Below are 25,599 nucleotides of genomic sequence, written 5' to 3' on the forward strand. Positions count from 1 at the left end.
GATGACAAACAACCAGCCAAACTCAGAAGGCTCCCTATCAAGATGTTTTAATGTGTTTAATTAGCAATTTACAATATTGTGCAGAATGAAACTTCATTTTGTCAATCTGTAGTCTGAAAATGAACATTGATCTTGATCAAGCCATTAACGAAAGAAAACAAAAATAGTTTAGAATTGCACTTGTTTTTTCTTTTAGCAAACTTTTGAGGAATAATAGTAAAGTGGATACTCCAACAGATAAATGTCAAAAACAAAAGCATTGACACATTTTACAGTAGCTCTTTAAAGTGACTCAAGACTGAAAACACAGGAGTAAATATTTTCTGGCTATTCTTTTATCAAATGTTATTCAGATGTGCATAGAGTCACTGTTACAATATAGGCAAGGAACTAGTAAATTATTGTTACCAGTCCCAAATTTTGTTGAGAAAGAGACTTCATGCAACCTCAATATTTAAAACATGCAGAACAAGTTAAGATCATTAAAAAGGCCTTTTAACAGACAATGTAATTAAGAGGTTAAGCATGATATCCTTTCACCTTTGGTAGCACAAACAGCATACTGTACTGTTGAAGCAGGTGGCACATCACAGTTTAAAACTTCATAATCCAGATGCAACTCTTGTAAACAGATATATGGGTTTGATCGGCCTTTCAGTCTTGCACAAACCTTCCTTATGCCTTCATTTTCATCCATCATAAATTCAAAAGTGTATTCTGTGTCAAAGGTCAAGCTAACCCTGAATATACTTGTCATTGTAATGTTAAATGTGTAAGCGTGAACCCAATCACGCTTCTGAATCATAAGCGCCACCCTATCATAGCATAACCACTAACAGATACGGCTTTGTAACATTTGTTGTTTGAGCAGCAGCAGATGACTGCATTCAACTCAGAGGGCAAAAAGGTAAGCATTACTTGATATCGCAACTCAGAATCTTCTTCATATATTACACTCAAAATATTTGGGACCTTGTCATGCAGAAAACAATATTGGCTTACTCACACAGTCAAATCCTATTGACACATTCAAATCTGCCAAGACATCAGTGCCCTTATGCAGGCTAAAGTTCTAAAACCACCCGCTTGGTTCTATGAGAAATTAAGCAGTTTTAAATGACCCCTTTAGCAAGTTTCCCTCTCCTGCAGGAGCAGACCTGAGCCTAGATGTATTGTAATAATCTAGGTACACGGTCACTCACTGATCAACCTCGAAGCATCAGTCAAGTAAGCTTTGTCCATTTAGCATTCAGTATGGCAAGAAGTGCTTAACGCTGTACACTCAGCAATGTTTCCCAAGCACACAAATACTGAAAGTGACCGTCACAGTACCCCCTGCCTAAAACCAACATCATGGGAAAACATGAAAATAATTCACTATGCAGAGTGGAGACAGACCAGCGGACATGACTTGACAGTGGTGTGTGACACTTTTACGCAAAGGTACCACTCTCTAACACGGTGTGACACGAGCATAAGGAGCAAAGAGGGGTAATGGGCATCACACGAGAGCAACACACAATGAGCCTCATACTGCAGTGAACCCTGAATGTTGTTAAAAGCCAATCTTTCCCCGAGTCATCGAGTAGCCCAGCTTGGCCTCGTTGTTGATAAAGGACATGATGCCCAGGTAGGTCTCAATAAGGAGGGGTCTCTCCAGGATCAGGACACCATTGGCTCGCCCAGGGATGGGGAACTCCTTGTGGGCCTTCTTCACTGCTTGTACCAGCTGGGTGCGGAAGTTATCCAACTGGAATAAAGGAGAGCCTCGTTCCATTAACAACAACACATTGCTCTTTATTGTTCTTGGTAATCATATGCGACAGTACAATTTAAGCTCTGTGTACGTAGCAACGAAGTATCTGGGTTATCCAAACGCTCTATGTCCCCATGATCAGAAGTGTGTACCTGGCAGAGAGAGGCCACCTTCTCATCAGCATGGGCCATGGGGTGCTCAGTGAAGGTACAGTAGGGCATGTCTGTGGACCAGGGGTTCCAGCGGTTCATGAATGAGGGACGTGGACGCTTGTCCCACTGGACACGGATGCCATAGCCCTCTCTCCTGTGGAACCAGGAACATTTACAGGACGGTAAGGCTCACTTTGTTGTGAAGGCAACATGCAAGTCACATGCTACTGTCAAAGTCTGCTTGCCAGTTAAGTAAAGGTTATGTTTCTCAAGCATGTTCATTAGATGCAACAAACTCACCTCCACACACACACTTACACAAGCGAATCTACTTAAGGGTCATTTAAATTGACGCTTTAAGAAAGTCGTTAACCACCCCCAGTTTATTTATCAGGGCCTTACTTGTTGAGGGATTTGGGCGGGAACTCAAACTCTCCCACTGAGATGGTGTCTACAGCATTAAGGGAGATCCTTATGACCTGCTGACACACCAGGTTGATGAAGTCATACTTGCACACCAACAGTGACCTGCAGAGTGAGAACCCAGCAGAACTGATGTCATAACTTTTAAACTTTTAAAAATACAACCTACAAAAAGGCGGTGTTCTAACAGGTTATTTAGCCACGGCCAGCCTTAAGTGGGTGTTAGCAATCTGTAAAGTGCATTCTTCTACTTGACAACATTTGTTAAAGCTACAGTGGTGGATGTGTATGCTAATAGGACACATGGGCCCTGTTCTACTTTAAATGTTGGATTGTAGTAGTAGAAAATCAGGGTTACCTGTCAGTTATAAGAACCAGCCTCTCCTTTTCATTGTTCCAATGATCTACTCTAAAAGAAACAATGACCAACATTTTTGTTGAGGATATTGTATGCATGTAGTTAAGCAAATATTATCACAAATTATTATTATTTTTTTTTCCAACTTTATTTTTGCGCTCAAAATTAAAATAAAAGAGCTTTAACTTGTGCCATCTGATGTCAGAAGAGTCATAAGAGTTAAGTGCATAAAACACGAACCATCTACGAGGTACACAGTCTTAAACTAGAACGCTTTAGGGTGCAACAATGAGATCAGGTAGGAAGATGACAGCGACCAGTCAGTGACTCACTCCGTCAGAAGCCACACGCTCAATACCTCTCCATCCTCTGAAGGCAGCGCCACTGTCCGGATGTCACTCACTGCCTGTTCAATGGTACCAGGCTGCAATAGAAAAAAGCGGGTAGGTTGTTGCAGCATATCATTTGAGTAATCAGATCAACTAATGATTGTTTGATCCAAAACAACTAAGAACTACACACTATATAAGACAAGTGGTTCTCACATAACATGTCTTGATTGCGGCTCGTGCACATCGTTGCAAGCCGCAAGCTAGCAAGACAAGCTATTATAAGCTTTCTTACTGGCTTATTATAACGTATGATAATATTGGCAACGTTGGGGACGAACACTTACCCTAAAGACAAAATAGTCCTTCACTTTCGCTTGCATTGTGGGGTTATGAACATGAAAAGGCGTCAGTGTTTGTAAGGGAGAGCAGCATGCCACGGAGGAACCATATCCAAGGCTTCCTCCGGCCCCCGGTGGCGTGAAAGCAACCTCGACCCCATCCTCAGTCTCCGCTGGGTGCAGAACTGCAGCCCCCGGACTCTCCGGTTCCACTGTGTCGTTCAACTGAAGCATAGTGCAAAGTGGCCTGTAGTAAATATAGCAGAAAATACGTCCTAATACAGTATATCCTGTAAAATAGGATGAAGATTCAGAGAAAGTCGTCACGTTTAGATATCATTGCGCACAATGTTTTGATAGTGGCGTGGACAAGGAAGTACCCCTGCCTCACTTCCCCCTTCTTCGATTTATTTTCTTAAAGGCACAACCTGTTAGATTGTTATGGCCAGAGCCCTTCTGGTAATAGCTAATGTTGATTCAATAATACAAAGCATATTGTAACACGTAACAGTTTAAAGGAATAGAGCCTACGATATCTTGATTGCTGTTGTTTTGGCTATTGTAGCACATTTACTATTTAATTATTAATAGGTTAATGGTAACCAGAAATGGGAAGTAATGAAGTTCAAATACTTTGTTACTGTTCTTAAGTATATCAATACTTTACTTCACAATTTATTTTTCTGACAACTTTTTCTTTCACTCCTTAATTTTTTTACACAAATATCTGTTCTTTCTACTTCTTACACTTTGATTACACTGTTATTACACTGTTGATACACTGTTATTACACCGTTATTATGTTATTCCACTGTAAAAAATTGAATTAGGTCATATAAGAGAAGTGGACTGGGTGTTTCCATTACATGGCTACCATGTGACTATTGAATGCCAATTATTATGAGTAAAGGTAAATGAGGTCCATCATTATTTTAAAAATTCCAAAGGACATGTTATGTAAAAAGCACACAGGTTTTATTGCATATCAATTTCATGTATAAATTCTTCATAGCATTGGAAAGATTACATTTGGTATACATTTCTATTCTACAGAATTAACATCAGAATCATATCTTTTCCATGAAATTTCTCTAAAGTACATCTTCAATAATCACAAGCATCAAAAGAACTGCAATTTAAGAATTGTTCAATATTATTCTACAATCCTTTCATTTTTTTATTATGTCTCTCCCACAAATTTCCTGTATATCAGAACCACCTGCCCAATACATTAGTAAGGCAGTCAAGGACTTGAAGTCAAATCTACTAACCTAACCACATGTACAATAAGTGCATCTATGGATTCATTATTTTTATTTATTTTTTAAATTTAAGATACACGTTTCACAAATGGACCATTATGACTGCTAAACACGTCATGCACAATATCTTTTTTCTTTTTTTGTCTCAATAAACATAACAGAGGCGATATACAACTCAGGTTCAAACTAAACGAGCACCATCCATTTAAACCCATATTTTTTCAATGAATTTTTCAGACATATGCAACATATTTCTTTTTAAAATACTATACAGTTAAAAAGAAACCATATTCTTTTTTTTTTTTTTTTTACTTCATCATGTAACATTGGGGAAAGAACAGCAACCATGTTCTATTATCAGTTTGTGAACTTCTGCCAGCATCCTCTGAAACATTGGTAATGGGATATTTTACTCAAATGTGAATCCAATATTCTACAACCGACAGCGCGCACTTTTACAGTAGTACATGACATGAATTACTCCATACATAGTATACCTAAATATTTAGTAACCCCAGGCTTTGCAGTTAACAATCATGTATTGCAAAACAATGTGTTAATTGTGAGTCCCCATTTAGTAGAGTATAAAAGAGAGACCCCTGGAACAATACAGCAAGACTAGCATAACCCTGCCATCTGCTGTCAAAAATGAAAATTACAGTGCTTCAGTTAATGTTTTTTTTTTTTTTTTCAAAAGTCATTTTGACTGTAAGTTGACCATTCCACCTAAAAGCAGTCTTGAAAATTCCCACCTTGCTTCAGAGACCATACAGAGTTTGATATTTGGACCCATGTGTTTAAGTGCTGGCCTGAACATACATTATAATGTCTTGTCCTGAAAGTAGTAATACACCTAAGCCAAAGCTACAGAACCCATGGCAGGTTACTATCACATGAATATTCATATTATAAGTGCCATCTCTACATTAGGATCCATTTTGTGAAATGGTCCCAAAAAGATGGGGTGACAAGGTGATAGGTAATCATAAAAAATCTGAAATTGAAGAAGATAGATTGAATAAATACACTTCTCAATGCTCTTGGACACATTATCAGACATGTTTTGGGTCTTTCAGGAGCATAGACACTCACCCACGCAATTTAGCCAAAGGTTGATTTGATCTTAGTTGTGTCTGAGTGTCATGATGCTTGGGTTCTGTAAGACCTATACATGATGTGTATTTATCATTTTTCCAAGGATGCTGGGTGTACTGGACTATTGATTTGCTGCTTTCACAGTTCAAGTATTGGGTCTTAAACCCCCTGACAGATACTAAAACCATTCTCTGATCTGAATCAACCATAGTTAAGGCCAAATCCCAGATAAACATTCTAACAATTAAAAAAATGACGAGTTGTCCATTGCTTCTGAGTTAAGATAAAATGTCTTGAGTCAACACTATATACCACTATGCATTTGAATTGATAAAGAATATTTGCATTTAAAAGTAGAATAACTCCTGCAGTAGGATCTGATGCAAAAGGGATTGAGATGTTAATGTAATTTAGTGAGATCTCTATCTTAGTTGTAAGACATCGATTTGCCTACAAAACTTTTGATTAGTAATAAAAAAACAAATACAATGCCCCGGCGGCCAAGTCACCTGACAATTGGGAAGGCTGCCTAAAATTGCAGCTGTAAGACTTCAACCATTTTGAACACAAAACACTAAGCATACTGCTTGAAATGGTTGAACTGAAGCAAGACAAACCAAACCTTACAAAAGACACAACATTTCAAAACATGATTTAAACTACCTTGAACTATACTGTCACTATAAATTAAACAGGTGATTTTGTGGGTTGTTTCCATTTTGGCACACTGCTCTATACACAAACACAGCCAAAACCAAAGATTCAGAATCTCAATCATGTCTTGTTTGATGTTCATTCCTTCAGCAACAAGTAAAGAGGGATAAAATGACTTTTTTTTCATTCATTTGTCACTCTTCTCCAATTAGGACAAAACCAAAATAAATAAATGAATACACACACTCTTGAAATCAAATACATAAGAGGGTAATAACAACAAAACGACTATGACAGCAATTGAAACCCCTTGAAAAAGAAATGATTGTCAGAAAACAAAACATTTTCTATGGGTTATTTGGCACATACCACTCTTGCTATGAACGTCTAGGTTATTTTGTACATCATACAACAATATCATACAATTTGGTCCTTCACTACAAATAATTATATTAACATTTTAGCACAGAAGTGCCTAAAAGAAACAATACTGTTTTAACAAAGAAAAAAAAGGGAAAAAACATGGAAATGGAAAATAAAATTAACAAATAGCATGAACAACCAAGTAAGAAATGTCATTCCAACCTAATTTGTCATCCTATAATTCAATCAAACTGGACAATTTTTTTAAACTGAGAATTTGTCCTCTGCAACAAACATTGTGTAAATGGGTATCATTATAACATTATCATTTAAAATCAGTCATATACATTGTCTGGTACTACGTAACAAAACCCAGAATGTATTGTATTGTGACATAATTTATTCTGTAGTTATAGTTGAAACAGCAATGAAGAGCATGAAGAAATGAGACATAACAAGGGGTTTATGCGACTCACTAGTACACCCCCACTATGTGGCTCCTTCCACCTGTTGAAAGAGCACTACCCCATGAACATGCAGTAAACACATTCCAAATATTTTCTAACTGGGTGTTGTGGTGGTAGACTGTGTGGATTTAGACATAGTCTCTGGGTGAAACACTCATACTTGACCATCCATGTGAATGTGTTCCATTGGGCTCCATAGTGACTGAGTGGGTTTTGTAGATTGGAGTTGGAGAACAGCACAGCTGGTTGACATGTGTGTTCATGTCCTTCACATCTACTGGGGCTGGGCAGTGCTAGCTCTCTACGAGAGTCTGTAAATCTGTGAGGCCCGTCACACACACACAGACATAATCTCACAAACAAACACACACACGCATACACACAAACACAAACACACAAACACACGCTCCCCTGCACAAGTCCTGTCCTCTCGGGCATAAAAGTGTGTAATGTTGAATTCTCTTCCATCTCCCAGCCTCTTTGTCTTTTTTCTCTCAGTCTCTGGTTCTCTTCATTGTGTTACTACTGTCCCCTGCGCCTTGCCTCCTTGCCTCCTTTCCTCCATCTCTCTCTCCTAGATGTGGTTGAGTGGGTGAAAGCTGCTCGTCTCTGACGGACCGCTCCCCATGCCCAGCCATGCGTCCAGAGAGTTCTGGGAGGATGCGTGCAAAGGGTTGTTCTCTGACAGAGACAGCATCATTGCATAAGCCTAGAAGAGACAATCCAGAACAGAACTGTTACCCAAGAAATCCTAACCATCACCTTCATCTAATAGAAGGTGAACCTCAAAAGATCTTCACTCAGAGTTGCTTTTGAAGACTTTGCATGCAAGGCAGCAATGACAAGAACTTGAGCGGCTTGACAACGTTCGTTTCAAAGTTGAATGTTGATTTCAGAGTTGAAAGTTTGAGTTTATATTTCAGTTAGTGGGTAAGTGAAGGGAAAGCATGTTGACAGGTGAACTGCTGACTACCACACAACAGCAGGGACAACACAAGATACATACTTTAGCCCTAACTGGACTCTACTTTGTCAACTCTCTTTCTCAAATAACAAATCTACATAAATTGGACCTAAGAGCCATTTTCCATCTTCTCTTTTTCTCTTTCTGTCCACCTCGCTTACTCTTAGTCTCCATGGTTACTCCAGAGTTGGTCACATACCTGGGTTTTAGCCTGCCTGTACAGCGTTTCTTTCAAAGCCTCCGACTCTAGCGAGGTGTTAAATATGTCTTTAACGTCAAAAGGGGGCTCCTCGCTGGCCTTACGTAGCGCCTCCAGGCCCTTGGGGAAGCTGGGGAGGCCCTCCAGGTCCAACAGGGAGCCCTCCTCCTCTATACACCTGCACACCAGGGGAGGATGGAGGGGTGGCACGGAGGATGGAACAGGGTAAAGGAGAATGGGTAGGATAGGAAGGGAGGAGGGCATCGGGTAGGATATAGGGATGAATGGGGAAGAGTGGAGGATGAGGAGGAGGAAGGGAGAGAGGTGGGAAAGAAAAAGAGCAAATAGAATAGGGGGAGGGAGGGAGTTGACCTCAAGTTAGCCCAGCCAAGTACTCGTCTCATACCTGGATGGATGGAGTATGGTGGCACATGCATGGGAAATGAACGGATGAGTGCGCTGGAGAAGTGGTTTGGAAGGGAGAGCTGGCTTACAGATGTGTGTCATTTTTATCTTGTCCCTCTCTCTATACCACAAACAATAAACCACTGCTTTGTTCTACACATCAAAGTGAACCCTAAAACCACACACTGCTCATCTGTGTGGTACAGACACAGATATGTCATCAGAACATCCAGACCATGCATCATCATTTGCCCTATCATGGATGAATCTGGCTCTCTGCACCAAAGGGAATCAACACCAAAAGGCTTCACTTCTGAAGCTTTGGCAAGAGGGCCATATGCCTGTGACTTTTGACAAACAGATGGAAAGACAGACAGACAGACAGGCAAGCAGACAGACAAGTTTGCTTGTAATATTATATAAAATTAGTTGGGTTAGTTGGAACGGGAAGAAAGCTGGTGTAAGAGGGTCGGCGTGACTGAGCAGGTGTGCTTATAGAGGTGTGGTTGTGATGCTGTGTTGCCACTGGAATGCAGTACTTGTGGTTGGGTGGTTTGGGTTGTGCTCATGTGTTTGTGGTTGCGTAAATGTGGTAGGGGTTGTGACTACAGACCAGGTGTGGTGAGTGATGAGGCTCCCCAGTCGTTTCAGTGCCTACCTGCGGGTGTGTTCGTAGCTCATGGCCAGTGGAGCTGCCTCCTCCTCCTCCTCCTCCTCATACACCCCTGCCGTCATGGCGACCGGGGAGGGGGACTCTGGCACCTCATCTTGAGACTTCTCCGTCAGGCTGCCTTCCTCCTCTTCCTCATCATCGCCCTCTGCCTCCTCCTCTTCGTCCTCCAGCCCCCGGACCCCCAGCTTGGAGTTGGATAGGCTGTGGCTCTGAGGACGCTCCTCTTCCTGAGGGTCTGACCTATAGAAGGGCAGCACAGGGGTCAGACAGAAAGGATACAGTCTCATTACAATGTTTTGGAGAGCATCTGGGAGAAGGCTTTTTTTTTGCTTTACTTGTATCATTTTTTATTTGCGTGTCCTTTCATATTCTTTAGGCCAATGATAATCTCTTTACCATTTTTGGAGGCAGACTAGTCAGTGGGAGACATGGCGTCACTGAAATCTGTTACTTTCAACCCATAAATCACTCGAAACAGAGACAGCAAAATGAAAAAGGTGCCAGGAGTTACAATGACAGCTCACAGAGTTGTAGTTCCACTGTCCAAGCAAACAAACATGGGTGCTGACTGTCGCCCAGAGACATTTCAAAGAGAGCGCGCTGCATGATGAATTGGCTAATTCCTGAGGATGAAGGCACTGGGGCTCTGCTTGGAGGGTTGGTGGATGAGTGATGGAGGTTGATGACTGCTCTGCAAACAGGCTATCAGCACACAACCATTTTGACCTGCAGTCTGCACACTTTCCAATCCACCCTTACCCCCTTCAACCACCCACACCGCTCCTTCTGGCCCATGGCTTTGTGGCTCATGATGTCATTTCCTTAAGGGGGTGGGGGGCATTTATCAAATACGACGGGGTATACCTCCGGGATGGGAGTAGGGACTGGACTGGGTCCCACAGTAGGTGGGTGGGAAGTACATCTGAAAGGAGGATGGGGGACTGAAAAAAGGTCCTTCTCTCTCTCGTTCTCCTCTTTCAATCAAGATTAAATATCCCCATAATCAAATAGCTGGGAAAAAGGCCATGTGTGAGTGAGGAGAGAAGCTGAGTTTTGACATGAGGGGGCCCTGGGTTTTGTCATTTAGTCTAAACACGTCAGAGGGGTGTTTGTGTTAGCGGTCTGGAGGGGCAGGAGGGGGGGGGGGAGGGGGACACCATCAATGTATCTCCCAGATAAATACCCCAACCTGAGTCTCCCTGGGGGGCCATGCTGCCAGCCTACTCCCCAGAACCAGACACCAGACCAAGCTCAGCCCCCAGCCCCTGACACTTAGACTTTCCCCAAATCCAGTTTAAATCCCAGATCTCAGCTCCACTTCCCCATTCTATCCCTACTCTTTCTGCAAGTGTAAGGTCAGGTCCAGCCCAGCCAGATGTACAGCCGGCCAAACAGGGCTCCACGTGGATGCTTGCTCATTGAAACCCAGACTGACCCATGTTCCGATCAGAGATCCTGTTCCAAAAGGTAAAAAGTAAAATGTGACAGGAGGACCGATCCAGACAGACAGACAGACGGAGGGAGGAGGGAAAAAGCGACTCCCACTCTCCCTTTCTGGCCAGAGGGGAACTGAGATCAGGGAGGAACCATTACATGTCACAAAAATAATCGAGCATGTCTCATTTTCTCCTATTGAAGAAGACAGTTTGAATATTCCCTTCTGACAATCCCACTTTGTTAGAGCTAGAAGAAATGTTTTTAAATCCCGCAAGACAAATAGATGCTTTTTTAAGATCTTTGACACTAGCGTGTAAGTTAAGAGGCTATAGACTACAGGCTGTGTTTGATGGTGATGATCTTTGGTGTTTATATCAGCAGAGCTGATGGGCATCCTGGTTGGAGTTGAGCAGCGTTGGGTGGGTGTGAGATGAATCATTGAGTGTTTGCCAGCGATCAGACTTGGGTACGCCGAACGATCTCACCACAGTCACTGAGCCACTAGAGGTCAGTATAGGAGCAGTACGGTACACAGGGTTTAGCGTGTGTGTCTGTGTGTATGTTTGTCTGTGTCCAGCTGTTCAGATGTCCCTTACCTTTTGTCTGTGGAGCTGGACGCCTGGTTTAGCTCGCTGTTGGAAATGAAGTTCCGGATTTCCGAGAAGTAGGAATCCTCCTTCTCATCTAAAAGTGCATGATTGTCTGGCTCGGAGTTGGGGGAGGAGATGTTGGTTCCCAGATTGGAGAGGATCCCAGAGTGTTGACTCACTATTAATGTTGGCACACACACAAACACACACCCTTAGTTTTGTAATAATCAATGTCATGAAGGGGAAACACAATATAATGTTATCTAAATGGGTACATGATACTATATACATGATAGTTGTCACACAGTCGAGTGAAAATATGATCACACGTAACCATATGTGTGTGTGTGTGTGTGTGAACGCACCAGGAATGTTCTCGTGCTCGTGCTTCTTGAGATGGCGGTCCAGGTTGGTCTGCTGGCCAAAGCAACGGTTGCACAGGTGACACTTGAAGGGCTTCTCCTTGTTGTGGATGTTGCGCACGTGTCGCTGGAGGTTGGAGGAGATGCTGAAGGAGCGGTCACAGTACTTACACCTAGAAGAGCAGAGGGAGGAGAGGAAGAGAGGCAGGGGACGTGAGAGTTCAAAATTGTGAGACGCCAAAAAACATGAAAGGGACTGAGGGAAGAAGCAGGAATGAAGACTCGGGGATGAGGGAGATACTGAGGGATTTTGGAGAGAAGTAACAAGTATAAAGTACTGATGTACTGACACAGACAGCAAAAGATAGAGATCAGTATAGATAGAGAGATAGATCAACGAAAGAATGAGAGCGATGGACAAACAGAGCGAGAATTAAAGGTATAGAGGGGTCAAAATGAGTTCTCTGTTCTGGTCCACTGAGTAATCAGTCCTCCTACAGAGCCAGAATGCTTTTGTCTAAACATCGAGGGCACATTGCTGGTCCTCTACTGGGGCTCGTTTCACGACCACATTTGTCACCGTCCATCTGACACACACAGACCTCAGACTGGTTCTTTCAGGAGAGGAATGGTAGCCAACCCTGCTAAAAAACAAGCAGCCATGTTGTGACCTCTTCTGCTTGTTTTCACTGGCCTGCATAACGGAAGAGGTGCGTTTTGTGTGTGTGTGTGTGTTTGTTTACATGTCTGTGCTCAAAATAGCTGAGACAGGAATTCCAGTGAAATAACCACTCTGTGTCGGTACAATATATATACCTTACACTCTGCTCTGGACAGCATATTGATAAATGAATGTAACCCCTCTGGTGGAGGTGGATGTCACCATTGCCATCGTGTGGTTGGTAACTATAACTGCAGAACCCTGGGTTCCCTACTCCAAAGAGCAGCTCGGGGAACTCAACAGTGTTCTGACTGTGGATCACTCACACTCTCACTCTGGGGGAAACTGACCGCAGGACTGCAACACTGGTTGGCATAACAACCATGTAAACAAACATGTTTTGTTGGACATGGTCCTCATCTGAGAGAACATTAGAGGATGCATGTTCACTGACACACGGGAAGGCAGAAATGTGAACCAGAGCAGGGAGGCAGATCTCTGGAGTGCTCTGGGAAACACAGTCCTTTAGTTCTTGATAATGGACAGAGGTGTTAGATATATTACAATCGTCTCATTTGGATATTTGCGTCTAAACGGCTGTTTCAGTTTTTCCAGGGAGCATCTGTCCCTTAGATGGTATAAATGTGGACAACCGTGCTGTTATTCTTGCCATTCTTTCTCTCAATTCCAAAGTAAGCATTTCACTGCTCTAACTGAACACACACACACACACACATCCAGACTCATCCGCACAGCATCCATTTAACCTGCCTGTAAACAGACACTGGCCAGGTCTTGTCAGGAACCCCAGATCACAGACACTGCCTCTTTGTTGGGTGGACCCACAGGGCCTGCAAACCTAGTACATTGTGACCTTCACTAACCCTTAATTACTCCTCCAAATGTGCACACATACACGCACGCAGACATACACACACATAAACACACATGAACTCAGACATCAAGCCCCTGCTGCAAGGCCACTATTCACAACTAATTGCTTTGGTGGGGAAAAATTGCTTGTCATCAAGAACTGGAATCAAGATGCAAGGGGTCTTTTCATGTTCTACCGTGCGTGTGTGTGTGATCTTGTGTGTGCGTGTTTGCATGCTCACTAAAGTCCAGACTTGGCACATCACACTTGATGGAGAATGGTCAAGTGCCAAAACAAATTTTCATCGCTCCCCTTCTCTTTCTTTTTCCCTTTCTGCTTATTTGTATGTGTGTCCAAGGGGACATGAAATTACTTCATCATCTTAACAACACTTTTTTCTCTTTCCCTCCAGCCGACTGTTACACATGGATCGTTACCGGCTGAATGGGGGTTTTGAGTGGTCAGGCTAAAGTGGGCCAATTTCAGAGCAGAAAGCAGCAGCTAGATAGCATCTAAGGGCAAGCAAATGGCCCTGCTACAATGAAGCATGAAGAGCCTGGCTAGGGGGCTCTCCTCTCTAGTCCCTCCCTCGCTCTCTTTCTCTCACCCTTTCTGTCCGTGCCTTTCTTTTCCTAGTCTCTCCTTCTACCCCGAGTCCACGCCTCCTTCTCCCCCACTCTCATACTTCTTATTTGCCTGAAAAGTGGCAGAGATAATGATAATGTCTGCTATTTGTTAGGGTAAATTGTTTCTAAATGAGCTAATCAGTAGACTGTAAAGAGTGGGCCAACTATACTGGCACTCAGTCCACAGAGACCTAGTATGTGTGTGTGTATTCACAAAGTTGGCAACCCACTCAGTCTGTGTCCTGAGGTCAACAGAGATATAATACCAAAAACAATGCCTTTTGTTGAAGAACCTTACATTACAGGAACCTTTTTAAACATGTAATTACATTCCATTATTTATTCTTATGTCACAAAGGACTGATCTGACTTTGTAGCATTTAATGGATAAAGTTGCAATTAATTGATGGTCAGAAATAGTCTGTTATTATCTGGTGTATAATACAATTGTATTTGTTGCAAGCTGCACAAGGCAAACGTATCCCCCACTACTTTTAATAGCAGAGTAATGCACCTGCAATCTGTTATCTGACGGCTGCATATGTTTTCTGAGGCATGGGGAAGGTTCCACAGTATAACGATACTGCCTTTTAATAAAAAACATATCTTACCTTCTCCTAAAGCAGTTAAGACAGAGAGAGAGAGAAGGAGAAAGACAGAGGGGTAGTGAGGGAGACAGAGGCTGGGCAGGAGCCAAATCACTGATAATTAGCTGGTTCTATAAACAGAGCTTGAATCTCTCCAGGGCACCATTACAAGCCTACATTGTCCAGGACACCATCCCGCCAGCTCTACCAACCCTCTCCCACCATCCCAACATCTGGACAGACCGCATCAATCTTCCTTCTCTTTCTCACTCTCTTCCTCCCTCTCTCTTCTCAACTGCCAGACCCTCAAATCTGCACGTTTCCAGGATGCCTATATCACACACTGTGTGTTAAGAAAATCAGCACCCATGATTTGTAAGTGTGTCCAGTGTACAAAAGCTTTATGTGTTAGAAGGAGTATGTGTGAGTAAGGACTGTGCCAAGCATGAGGAGTGTATGTGTTTGTTTTGAGTTGTTCCAAATGAGCGGAGATAAATCATTTGGGCTGAGTGTGATGTCACCAAGGGATGTTTGTGTTGGATGCAAGGCACTAAGGCCCCTGTCAGAGAGGAGAGGAGGGAAGAAGAGAGAAGAGGGGGGGGGGAGGGAGAGGAGGGAAAGGGGATAGGATGAAAGATAACTTACCTATAGGGTTGCTCCCCTGTGTGTGTTCGTAAGTGCCTGGTGAGGTTAGCTGACCTGGGGAAGATCTTCCCACAGTACCTAGGGTTATGATGGAAGAATAAAGACAAAGAAAGGAGATTTGAGAGAAGACCAAGAAAGTACTGTGTTTCAAACCTAGAGTAGAATGCCAGCCTACTGTGTGGAGGGAACCACAGTCCAGGGTCTCACCTGCAGGTGTAGCGCTCCTTGCCCTTGCGGAGGATGGCGTCGGAGAGTGATGGGGGCGGCGAGCGGAAGTTAAAGAGCGGGTGGGCTGAGTGCTGCAGTGAGTTGGGCGGGGCGTCCAGTTTTAGGGCTCCATAGCTTTCTAGCTTCTCGGTCATGTTCTCCATGGCTGACATCTGAGGAGGAGGAGGAGGGTGAGGAGGAGGGTGAGGAGGAGGGTGAGGAGGAGGGGGAGGAGGAGGGGGAGGAGGGGGAGGAGGAGGGGGAGGAGGAGGGGGAGGAGGGGGAGGAGTGGAGGAGCCAGGGGACAGGGTGTAGGATGGGGAGGACAAGCAGAAGCAGGAGGACGGTTAATGTTCAGAATTTAAAAAAAGGAACTACCTCCATACTGGGGATTCGCTTGGTCAAGAGGATCTGTTTTAACTTGGACTCAAAACCCGTTTTTTCAACATGAGAATTGATAAAAGAACAGGGTGCAGCCTGATACTGTAGGTGTGTGTGTGTGTGTGTTTAGGTTTGTGTGTTCTTTTAGCAAAGCGGAAATGAGTTAGAGAAAGAGAGAGAGAGATAGACAAAGAGAGAGAGCGCAAGAGAGAGAGAGAGAGGAGCGAGAGACAAACAAAAAGACACAGAGAGAGGGAGAGAGCAAAAGAAAGGAAGTCAGGAGGAAGCAGTACATCAGAGGTCGAGCTTGTTGATTGTGCTGTTGGGAGTCACCTCCCTGACCTATCGCACGTTCACAGACACTCAAGGGCCCCACTGGGGACCAGCAGCCCAGGCCAGGGACACTTTGTTCCCAGCATCCCCCTTTCTCTGCTGAAGCCACTGCTGCTAGCCAGCGCTCAACAAACCATTCAAGAGCTCCAACGGGAACTATACAATATAGTTTAAGATACCCCTCATTGATAATACTTCCTCTCCTCAGTCCTCAGAACAAAGGCTTTGCTATGTGGGTGTTTTTTTTTGTTGCCAAATACAGTTTACATCCTTCCTTGTTTTGGAATAGGAGGGGAGGCACAGAGACAGACATGGCGTCTCAAATTATTTATTCTCTGTCTGTGAAGGGGGTGTGGGGGGTTGAAAGGGTTGTGGTTCGATCTCGTCATCTGACTGAATAAGCTGCTGCATTGTCTTCCGATAACTGCAACGTTTGAAGGTCAGATGTTCTAGATACGTTTATGGAGGGTTCGATGGAGGGTGGGTGAGGGGGTGAGGGGGTGAGAGGAGGGTTGGGGGGGGCAGTCTTCTCTCATTGAAGAACCAGGTGTACATCTTCTCTGGTTAACTCATGTACTGTATGTGTACGTCTGAGTGCTTCCCTGATCTCATTGTCTTTGTACCACCCAAACCTGGCTTGGACACTGGATTGCATTCCTTGATGTATGTGACGTGGTATGGATTATATGGCATATGTGTGCCCACATACCAACATACTTTGTTTGTGTACATGGATGTATGTGTGGGTGCTTCTTATAGCTTGCTAACTCACAATTGATAGAGGACCTAGATTTCCAGGTCTGATAAAACAAGTTTTCCAACGAGAGCCCCCATTCTCCTGGACACAAACACAGGATGTCCTTGATGGACACGTTGCTATTATCTAGCCAGCCAGGGAGAAAACAGCACTCCAGGGGAAGTTATTAGCTCCCTGTGTGCTTCAAGCCCCGCAGAAACAATGCCATACCTATGTTTAGCAGTGGCAAGTGGTTTGTGGGTAGCTTGATTCAAATTCAAAAGCGTATTCTTTTTATTAATACTGTCATTCCTTGTTATCATGATTTGTGAAGGTGGGGGGTTTGGGGACAACCGAACAATGTGGCTTATTATCAACGGCAAGCAGTACCAGACTCCATGTCTTATAGGCAAGGTGGAGGCGGTGAAATACGGAGGCGCCATTTAGTAAACAAAGGAATAAATTGCATAAAGCTCTTATGAATAACATCAACAATCTGGAATGATGGTGTACTAGTAGTATCAATTCCGCTATGGTCTCAATGGTGTGGGAGTGTGGGTTTTTTACACAATACATTTGATGTCAAAAAAGGTTTTTATTGTATCTGCAACTCTAGTGGCTCTGCCTGAGTATTATACTTCCAGACCAACTCTCATATCTATAGATCTACAGTCATTAACGGCAAATATCAGTGTATTTCATGTATCGAGTATGGTATGTGTTTGTGTTTGTACCTGTGGGTGGAAGAGTAGAGGGGACGGCCTCAGGTATTTCTCTTTCAGAGCTCCTACTGGGTCTAGTAGCTTCCTCTTCTCCACCCTGCTGGACGGACAGCAAGGAAAAGGGTTACGTACCAAAGTCAAAGGCCAACAGTCACACTCAAGGTCAAACTACACTGTAGGAGTTCACAAAGCTGTTGTTCCTTTAGTGTACACACTAAGGTTGCACTCCAGTTGGGTAATGCGGTTCTCTGGGCAACTCGGGTCTGAAATACCTGTATATGGGGTCCATGAAGAAGGGTGAGGGCTTGGCATAGTGCAGGGGGGGCTGCTGGGGCGGCTGGGCCAGGGGTTGCTGGTGCAGGGTAGGCTGGAGCAAGGCCTGGGCGTGCTGGGACTGGTGGTGCAGGTGGCTGCCGAGGTGATCATCCTTGTTAGGACCCCCCTTGCCTGTATAGGCATTGTTCTTGCGGTGATTCTGCTCTGAGGAGACTCCGTTGTGGCTGGACCGACTACGGTTGCTGATGCTGAGGTCCAGTGGCTGCTCCTCCCCACCCGTAGGTGGGTTGGGCCCACTGCCGCTGCTTGGAGGAGCGGGCTTGGTAGGGGTGGGAGGGGTGGTCTTGGCCTCCTTGGACTTTGTGGTGAGGTCGAAGGGTGACTCCCCTGTAGGGGTGGCAGCTGGCCCCTCACTGACTATCTTGTGCAGCTGCTCACGGGGCGACTTGGGCTCGGACTTGAAAAACATGCCAGGGTTGAGGGTTCCTCGGTCTGTAGTGAAGGGGTAGAGGGAGTGGGGGAAGTTGGGCAGGAACTGGAAGGGGAACATGGAATGGTAGGGCAGAGGACCCATCTTCTTCTCTTGCAGGCCCATTAGGCCTGGACCAAAGTACTTCTCAGCGATGGAGGCGATGGCCTTGATGGAGTCGGTGGTGGCTGCGTTTGCACCGGTGGGAGGTAGCGCTTGCTCGTCTGGTGGTGGGAAGAAGGAATGCTGGGATGAGGCGGAGGAGAGGAAGGGGCGGTCGCAGGCCAGGTTGCCTGAGCTGGACACGGCTGAGATGGAACCACTGCTCATGTCGTCTGTACGGCCAGCCTCTTGTCCTGCCGTCGTGCCCGAAGACTTCCTCCTCTTGCCGCTTCGCTCACGCTCGCTCTCACCATCACTGTCCAGATCAGAGCCTGACGCGGTGCCAGTGGTGGTGTCCAGGTCCGTGCCACTCGTGGTGTTAACGTCTTCTAGATCGCTGCCGTCTGAGAGGTCCGCCATCTTGTTCTTGGCTTTCGCCTCCCCATAGGAGGACAGGTCCAGCTTGGCCTCCTTGCTCTCTCCCTGACCTCCACCGAGGCCACTTCCTCCATTGCTACTGTTCATGGAGTTGACCAGGGACAGTGGAGGGATGTCTAAGGGGCTTCTGGGCAGCTTGCCGTCCTGGCTGCCTCCAAGGGGGCTCTTCAGGAGTGGGCTGGGGGGCAGTAATGGAGGCCGGGGGTACAGTGATGGTGGGAAGATGCCCGGGAAGCCGTGTGAGAGGGATGGGAAGCCAGGGTGGCCAGTGGAGAAGTGTAGCCCAGCATGAGGGTGAGGTCGAGAGGGGAAGTAGTCGGCGAAGCCCAGGCCCGAGTGGTTGAGGCCCGGAAGATGGGGATGGTGGGACTTGGACTTGGCCATGATGGGGCTGGAACTCATGGGTATGCCCGTAGTAAACATGCCCCCTGGAGCACCATAATGGTTCTTGCCCTCACAGAACCGCCGGTGCTTGTTGAGGGAGGAGGTAGTGCTGAACATCTGGCCGCAGTCCTTGCACTTGATCTGTGTGCGACAGTCGGCATGCATGCGCTTGTGACGGCAGAGGTTGGAGAACTGTGTGTAGGACTTGTGGCACACCTCGCCTGGGGGAACAGGACACAGCCCACAAGGGCCTGGTTAAGCCCATTTAAACACTGTCACTAACTTTGGGTACCAAATCAACAAGTGACACAAAATGGAGATGTACAAAATTGATGACTTCATTGTGCTACCTGCAACAAACCTGACATTCAGAAACCTCAAGGAATAGTTTCAAGAGTCTAAAAAAGTTGCTTGCATTAAAAATTATATATACCATACACTTTAAATAAACATTTGTACAAAAGGTAAAATGTGTGCAAAGAAAAAAGACAAGAACTGGATAGCATCCTTTCAGTATTTGTCTATGGGGCTGAAGAGCAGATATCCATCCACAGAGAGATCCTTCATCTCATGCATCGTTATGTGATCTACTGCATCTATTGCATCTAGGGCTCTTAGCCATGAAGGCTCACTTACAGATGAAGGGTTTGACACTGCTGTGGATATGCTTGTGCTGCTTGAGGCCTGAGGAGGTGGCGAACGTCTTGCCACACTCAGGGCAGGTGTGGGCACGTGCCCCTACGTGCTGGGAGCGGATGTGGCGCTGCAGGTTGCTAGGATCAGTGAACACCTGAGGAAGGCAGGACGACCATTTTACATAGGTGTATACAAACACTGCATATGCATATACATGTGAATACCCTATCACAAACATGAAAACTGAGGAGACTCGCCTACTAAACACGAAGCACCAAAATGAACATATCTCTTTGGCTTCAAGTTGCTAACGGCCGTTTTTGCTCCCAAACTGAACAACATTACGAAGATACAAATGAGGCCTGTGTGTTGTGTGGACAACTTACGTGGTGTGTGTGCTGTACCTTATCACAGTTTTCACACTCAAAGCGCTTGCCGCTGTCGTGGGACATCTGGTGGCGAATGAGGTTGGACTTCCAGTTGAAGGCCTTGGGACACTGGTCACACTTGTACTCTCTCTCCTCTGTGTGTACGATCATGTGCTGGCCCAGACTGGGAGGAAAGAGTGGGAAAACAGACATCAGTCACCAGGGCAACAACAGATAGATCATCAAGATGAGTGTAATACAATTCATTTTATAGAAAACAATTGTAGGGTTGCAGAAAGGAATTCCCCCCAAAATGGATGTGAGGGCATTGGTGGTGGTACAGTACCTGTACTCATTGGGGAAAATCTTCTCGCAGTCTTTGCACTCGTGGATGGCCTCATCGCTATCCTCACGCTCCTGCTTGAAGTCTTCGCTGAGCGTGTCGAAGATGGAGCCGGCGCTGGAGCATGAGTACTTCTGGTGCCGCCGCAGCTCCAGGGCCGAGGTGAACAACTCGTCGCAGTCCTCGCAGCGGTACATCTGCTCATCTGCACACACACCCGCACGCGCACACACACACACACACGCACGCGCACACACGCAAGAGACGACAGCAAAAATAAACATGCAGCCAGAGAACTTATGTGTACACCCAAGACCAACACTGTTCATTCACAGGGTTATTTCTTCGATGTTTGCTCTTCATTTTTTACAGTATAGGTGTGTTCATTCAAATGGGAGTATTTATATATTGTAAAATCAATCCACTGATTTACGTTGTCCTAAATTGACTAAGTTAATTGTGCTGGTGTTAAACAGTTCTAATAACACTGTTACAATTGGCATTCGCTTTAAACAGAAATCAATTAGCAGTAAAATATAGTAATGACTGCATTAACATGGCTAATTGGTTGTTAGGCCTGTGGGATGCAGATTGGAGATAGTAGAAGTGCACAAAAGGGAATAAACATGTCCGGCTCTTCATTTCCCAAGTTGATAACCTTTGCAATTCTTGTCATGACTCAGGTCAAATGAATTTAACAGAGACCGGCTTTTCAATGTTCGGTTCCTAAATCGGATGCCAAATTCAACAGCTTAGGGAAAGCTCGATGGAGTGTAGGTAGGTGTGTTTGTGTGTGTGTTTTTCAAACCCAATGGGGCACATAGAGAAGGGAGCATGGAGCAGTGGCGCCCACCCCACAGTGATTTACACACCAAGCCCCTCTGGCCACTGTACCATGACCCAAGTGGGCATCGTATTGACTCGCCCCCAATGGCCTCCAACACAATCAATCATTTGAGTCTTTGCTACAAGAGTTTATCCAATATGACTTACAGTTCACGGCTCACTTGGTCTCTACTGTACATAACCATTTTTGACTGAAACATTTCTGACTCACTAAAGAGAAGGGCATAAGAGTACTATAGCAACAGTAGTGTGTCTAAACAGGGGATCTGAACAAATGACCATCTGGCAACCATAGTCCATTACTTCTAACTGAACTTAAAGGCTCTACGATGACTGCAGCTGCCACCATTTGCACATATTTCATAGAGACTAAGAGCTGGTTTTGTTCCACTCCTGCATTAAAACCACCTCGGTGCCCAGATAATTTTATGCATCACCTTTGAAGGCGGCAACATTTCAATGAAAAGGCTTGTAAAGGGCTGATTGAGGCTTTATTACATGTTTTATGACATGTACGTTTTGTCAAATCAAACAACACTTTATTTAAATAAAGAAATGAATTGTGTTCCTAAAACACTGAGACACAGAATGTTGTATGCTGAACTGTTTTACATAGGGGTACCCTTTAGAGAACACTTCACAGTATATGCGAACCAAAGGACAGCTAGATGGCAGTTATAGGCTGTATCCAGGTAAAGGGTGCCAACTCCAAGGTTCAGAAGAACAATTTGGCACACTTATCTATGTGTTCCATCAGTAACACTCAGGACTAAGGGAGGAATGTGTGTGTGAGTGTGTGTGGATATGTCTGGACGTGTGTGTGTGTGTGTGTGTAGGGGGGTGCTCATAAATGGGAGACTAATAGCTCTCTGGGAGAAGAAGGGGAACACAATTATGTGCAGTTTAGCGGCTAATCTGGGAGCATGGGTGAGGTCTCAGGGGACTCCTCAAGCCCCACTCCAAATTCCTGCTTCGATCAGCCAGACGAAGAGGACCGCTACAACACCAGGCTCTCACCGCTCGCTCAAACTCTCCTACACTCTTTCAGACAAACTCACACACTGATTCATTCTTAGGTTCGAGTGCTCCTTTTCAATTTTTTATACTCTTGCAACATGTCACTATTTCTTTTTTTGCTATTTTAAATGGTCTCTCTTTGTTCTTCTTCCACCCTCCTCCAGTATTTTGGCAAAGAGATCTTAGGAAAGCTATCTTTCTGAGAAAACATTTTGGCTTGTGAAACCCTTGTTCTGTCTCTGCCGTTTTTATAGTCCATGACAATTCAAAGTAATCAAGGGATGTTTTTCTCCTTTTTAGAATCCCAAAACACAAGAAAACAATGTTACCTGACAACTCCACTTCATAACAATGAGACCAATATGTTATGAATCAACTGGGTCTTTTTTTGGTTAAGTAACATTCCAAACCTTGATCACAATTGAATCCCTGGATCAGAATTGACTTCTGCAATAGTATTTTCTTTACTCTATAGCAACCATTCTACAGTATTCACCAAAGAGAAGAAAGGCAACGTAAAAACATCAGACATGCGCTTTCCTGGATCATCTGAAAATTCATCAATTCAGTTTGCTAAAGTGATGATGCATTGTTCGATTGTTTGGCGAAACAGCAATTGCACACCAAAGGTGTATCATTCATGCAAAATTCGAACTATTTTGATTGTACATCCAACAGTATGTTAAAGAGATTTTAGGTTTATCTATTCACATAGGCCATTAAAATCGGGCTATAAATGCCACGAATTAGCCTATCATCATAATATGATGCAAAAAATATATGTTTGTATTCATGTGTAGGCTATAGGCTATATTGTGGGCAATTAAGTGAGCAAGAATGAGAGGTTTTAATGTTAATATGGTCATGAAATTCCCTCCGGCTCAATACATCTGCGCGTAGATTACCATTGCTAGAACATTGTTGATTGTAAAAAAAAAAAAAAATCCCCCCCCCCCCCCCCAAAAAAAGGAAAAAAAAGAAGAAGAAAAAAGCTTTGATCCATATAAGTCTAAAGGTGTGAGGATGATGATACTTTTGCACTTTCGCCTGCGGACTTCACTGGCCAACAACACATGATGCTGGTTAGAGTTTGTTTAAAATATGCGCTAATGATGCGCATTCATCTTACCTTCTAGATTCGGTGCCATCGATCCCTCGGGGAAAATTCCGTCCTTCATATAAACCAGAAGCTCCTCCCCGACTTCAATATCCCTAATAGCTTTATAATAAATCTGCAAAACAGAGAGAAGACAGAAAAGCAGTTAGGGTGCACTCTTCCGACCCCAATGGTTAATTATTTTATTTATAGCCTACATAGGTTTCAAGTCGGATCCAAGACATTACTTGCATAAGGCCTACTTTCTGCGATTTTGTTTATCCAAGTTATTGATAACTGCCAATCAAGCCTACCATTTGTCCTCTTACAAATGTTCGTATGAAACAGCAATTTAAGCTATTGCTATGCTACAGAAATTAATATAGTGAATAGTCTATGGTTAACAATAGATATCCAACACCACATTTTCATTCTTAACCCGATTTAGGCCTACTACCGATCTAAAGACTTCAGACTCGCCTATAATTCACGTGGGCTATAGGCTACTGTAAAAAAGTTTTCATATTTAGTAGTGTTTTTTGTCCCCTCTCGCTGAACTGGTAAAACGTGAATTCTACCAACGAATGTATTTCTGGAGATCGAAATGATTTTAGTTAAATAGCTCTACTATACAAAGAGAAAATATAAATTACCTCTCTTCAAACTACAACATTCAAAGCCGTTGTTATCAGGCAGCCTATAAACTATATTGAATCCATCTGTAGGTTACAAGTAACTCTTAGACAAAGCATAAACCTTCACATCGATTTTTTTTTAATCTGATGCAAGTCGGCCTAAAGACTGTGAGACCAGGTGCAATCCTAAAGTAGATGAAAAGCAGACAGAGAAACAAAGTAGCCTATTTCAGTGTCGTTTGTTAAATGCTGAACACGATTAGCCAAATAAACCATTTGGATGATTATTCTAGCCTACATGAAAATCCAAATCCAGAGGATTACAAGAATTTTGATGTTGATAAGATTATTATTACATATCTATATAAAGGGAGATTATTGGTAAATGATCACTTCAGTCTTAAAACCCTTTATGATTATGATTAATATGTGACTCAAACGGTTCGTTATTTATTATAAAATACATTAACTGAAGAGCAAATTCAATATGTCAAAATTGTGAAATAAAACACACAAAACACAATCGATCGATGTATTAAATGAATTTGAACGGAACTTCTAACCACGCAACTTGGATCCTGGATGTGTCTTTTGGGGACACATGGGGGCGCTCACTACTAAATCAGTTAGAGTGGCTGAACACATACACGCACACACGCACACACACACCCGCAGACAGTCAGACAAACAGACAGAGGGCAGATATAGAGACAGAAAGGACCGATAACTCCAATTGAAAAACTCGTACAGACTTTGCGGGTTTTCCGGACTCATCCGAAAACAAGATAATTATTATTTGGCTGTTAATATAACATTATTTTATTTTTGTTATTATTATCAAATGTGTTGTTATTGTTGTTGTTATATTACAAGCCATGCATATATTTAATATGTTATCTGACCTTTCTGTTTTCCGTGAGTTGAAATAGTTGAGAAAGTTGCGCGGCGGATCTTAAAGCGTCCAATTGCAATAGAAGTTCTGTCCCGGTGGAGTTGGCAACACAACCCATAGTATCAGAGAGAAACCGGGGGCTGGGGCGGCAGGGCCGGGGAAAGAGTCGAGGTCGCCGGGTAGGCAGGCAAGCAGTGAGCGGAGTGTCCTCTCTAGCTGGAGCCGATGCTTCCACTCTCTAGTCAGTCTGAGCGCGTCTTTGATGATGAGGTGAGCTCTCATTAGTGATTCCCTATTGCCCCTCGGAGCGCCCGGAGTTAACCGACGGCCACTCCTCCCCTTCTTATCTCAAACGAAAGGATTGACTGATCTGCCGCGGAGACCCCTCCCCGCATCCCCGTCCCTGTTCTGGTCACTAGATTAATCTATTATTGATGGAAATAATGTATATACAGTGGTCAAATACTAAATAATACACACACACATCCGACACAC

General features: G+C 44.1%; 2 protein-coding genes across 2 annotated transcripts; both read right to left on the bottom strand.

Moving 5' to 3' along the window:
* Positions 1–25: 25 nt before the first annotated feature.
* Positions 26–3,751, bottom strand: tprg1l (tumor protein p63 regulated 1-like). Its single transcript, XM_084679409.1, has 6 exons — positions 3,366–3,751; positions 3,022–3,113; positions 2,690–2,740; positions 2,311–2,436; positions 1,909–2,062; positions 26–1,750 (listed from the first exon to the last, which is right to left on the bottom strand). Exons 1-6 carry the CDS (start codon positions 3,591–3,593, stop codon positions 1,556–1,558), a joined length of 846 nt encoding a protein of 281 aa, XP_084535535.1. The 5' UTR covers positions 3,594–3,751; the 3' UTR covers positions 26–1,555.
* A 2,791-nt stretch (positions 3,752–6,542) lies between these two features.
* Positions 6,543–25,385, bottom strand: prdm16 (PR domain containing 16). The gene is made up of 14 exons (XM_084680641.1): positions 25,115–25,385; positions 23,611–23,713; positions 20,622–20,823; positions 20,312–20,459; positions 19,908–20,061; positions 17,875–19,492; positions 17,615–17,702; positions 15,431–15,603; positions 15,224–15,301; positions 11,834–12,003; positions 11,475–11,646; positions 9,427–9,681; positions 8,364–8,541; positions 6,543–7,909 (listed from the first exon to the last, which is right to left on the bottom strand). The coding sequence occupies exons 1-14, from the start codon at positions 25,220–25,222 to the stop codon at positions 7,775–7,777; spliced, it is 3,582 nt and encodes a 1,193-aa protein (XP_084536767.1). The 5' UTR covers positions 25,223–25,385; the 3' UTR covers positions 6,543–7,774.
* Positions 25,386–25,599: the final 214 nt, after the last annotated feature.

The sequence above is a fragment of the Hypomesus nipponensis genome, chromosome 18 (assembly GCF_054491055.1).
Source record: "Hypomesus nipponensis isolate SF chromosome 18, ASM5449105v1, whole genome shotgun sequence".
NCBI classification, from domain to species: Eukaryota; Metazoa; Chordata; class Actinopteri; order Osmeriformes; family Osmeridae; genus Hypomesus; species Hypomesus nipponensis.

Bases quoted from the DNA above. Each gene is read 5' to 3' on its own strand.
- tprg1l (XM_084679409.1), bottom strand. From the start codon at position 3,593: ATGCTTCAGTTGAACGACACAGTGGAACCGGAGAGTCCGGGGGCTGCA. The intron at 3,114-3,365 runs GTAAGTGTTCGT...TTTCTATTGCAG, and splicing joins AGGACTATTTTGTCTTTAGG to CCTGGTACCATTGAACAGGC. The intron at 2,063-2,310 runs GTAAGGCCCTGA...CTGGTTCCACAG, and splicing joins CCGCCCAAATCCCTCAACAA to GAGAGAGGGCTATGGCATCC.
- prdm16 (XM_084680641.1), bottom strand. From the start codon at position 25,222: ATGGGTTGTGTTGCCAACTCCACCGGGACAGAACTTCTATTGCAATTG. The intron at 20,062-20,311 runs GTACAGCACACA...TGCCTTCCTCAG, and splicing joins AGTGTGAAAACTGTGATAAG to GTGTTCACTGATCCTAGCAA. The intron at 17,703-17,874 runs GTATTTCAGACC...CTGTCCGTCCAG, and splicing joins TTCATGGACCCCATATACAG to CAGGGTGGAGAAGAGGAAGC.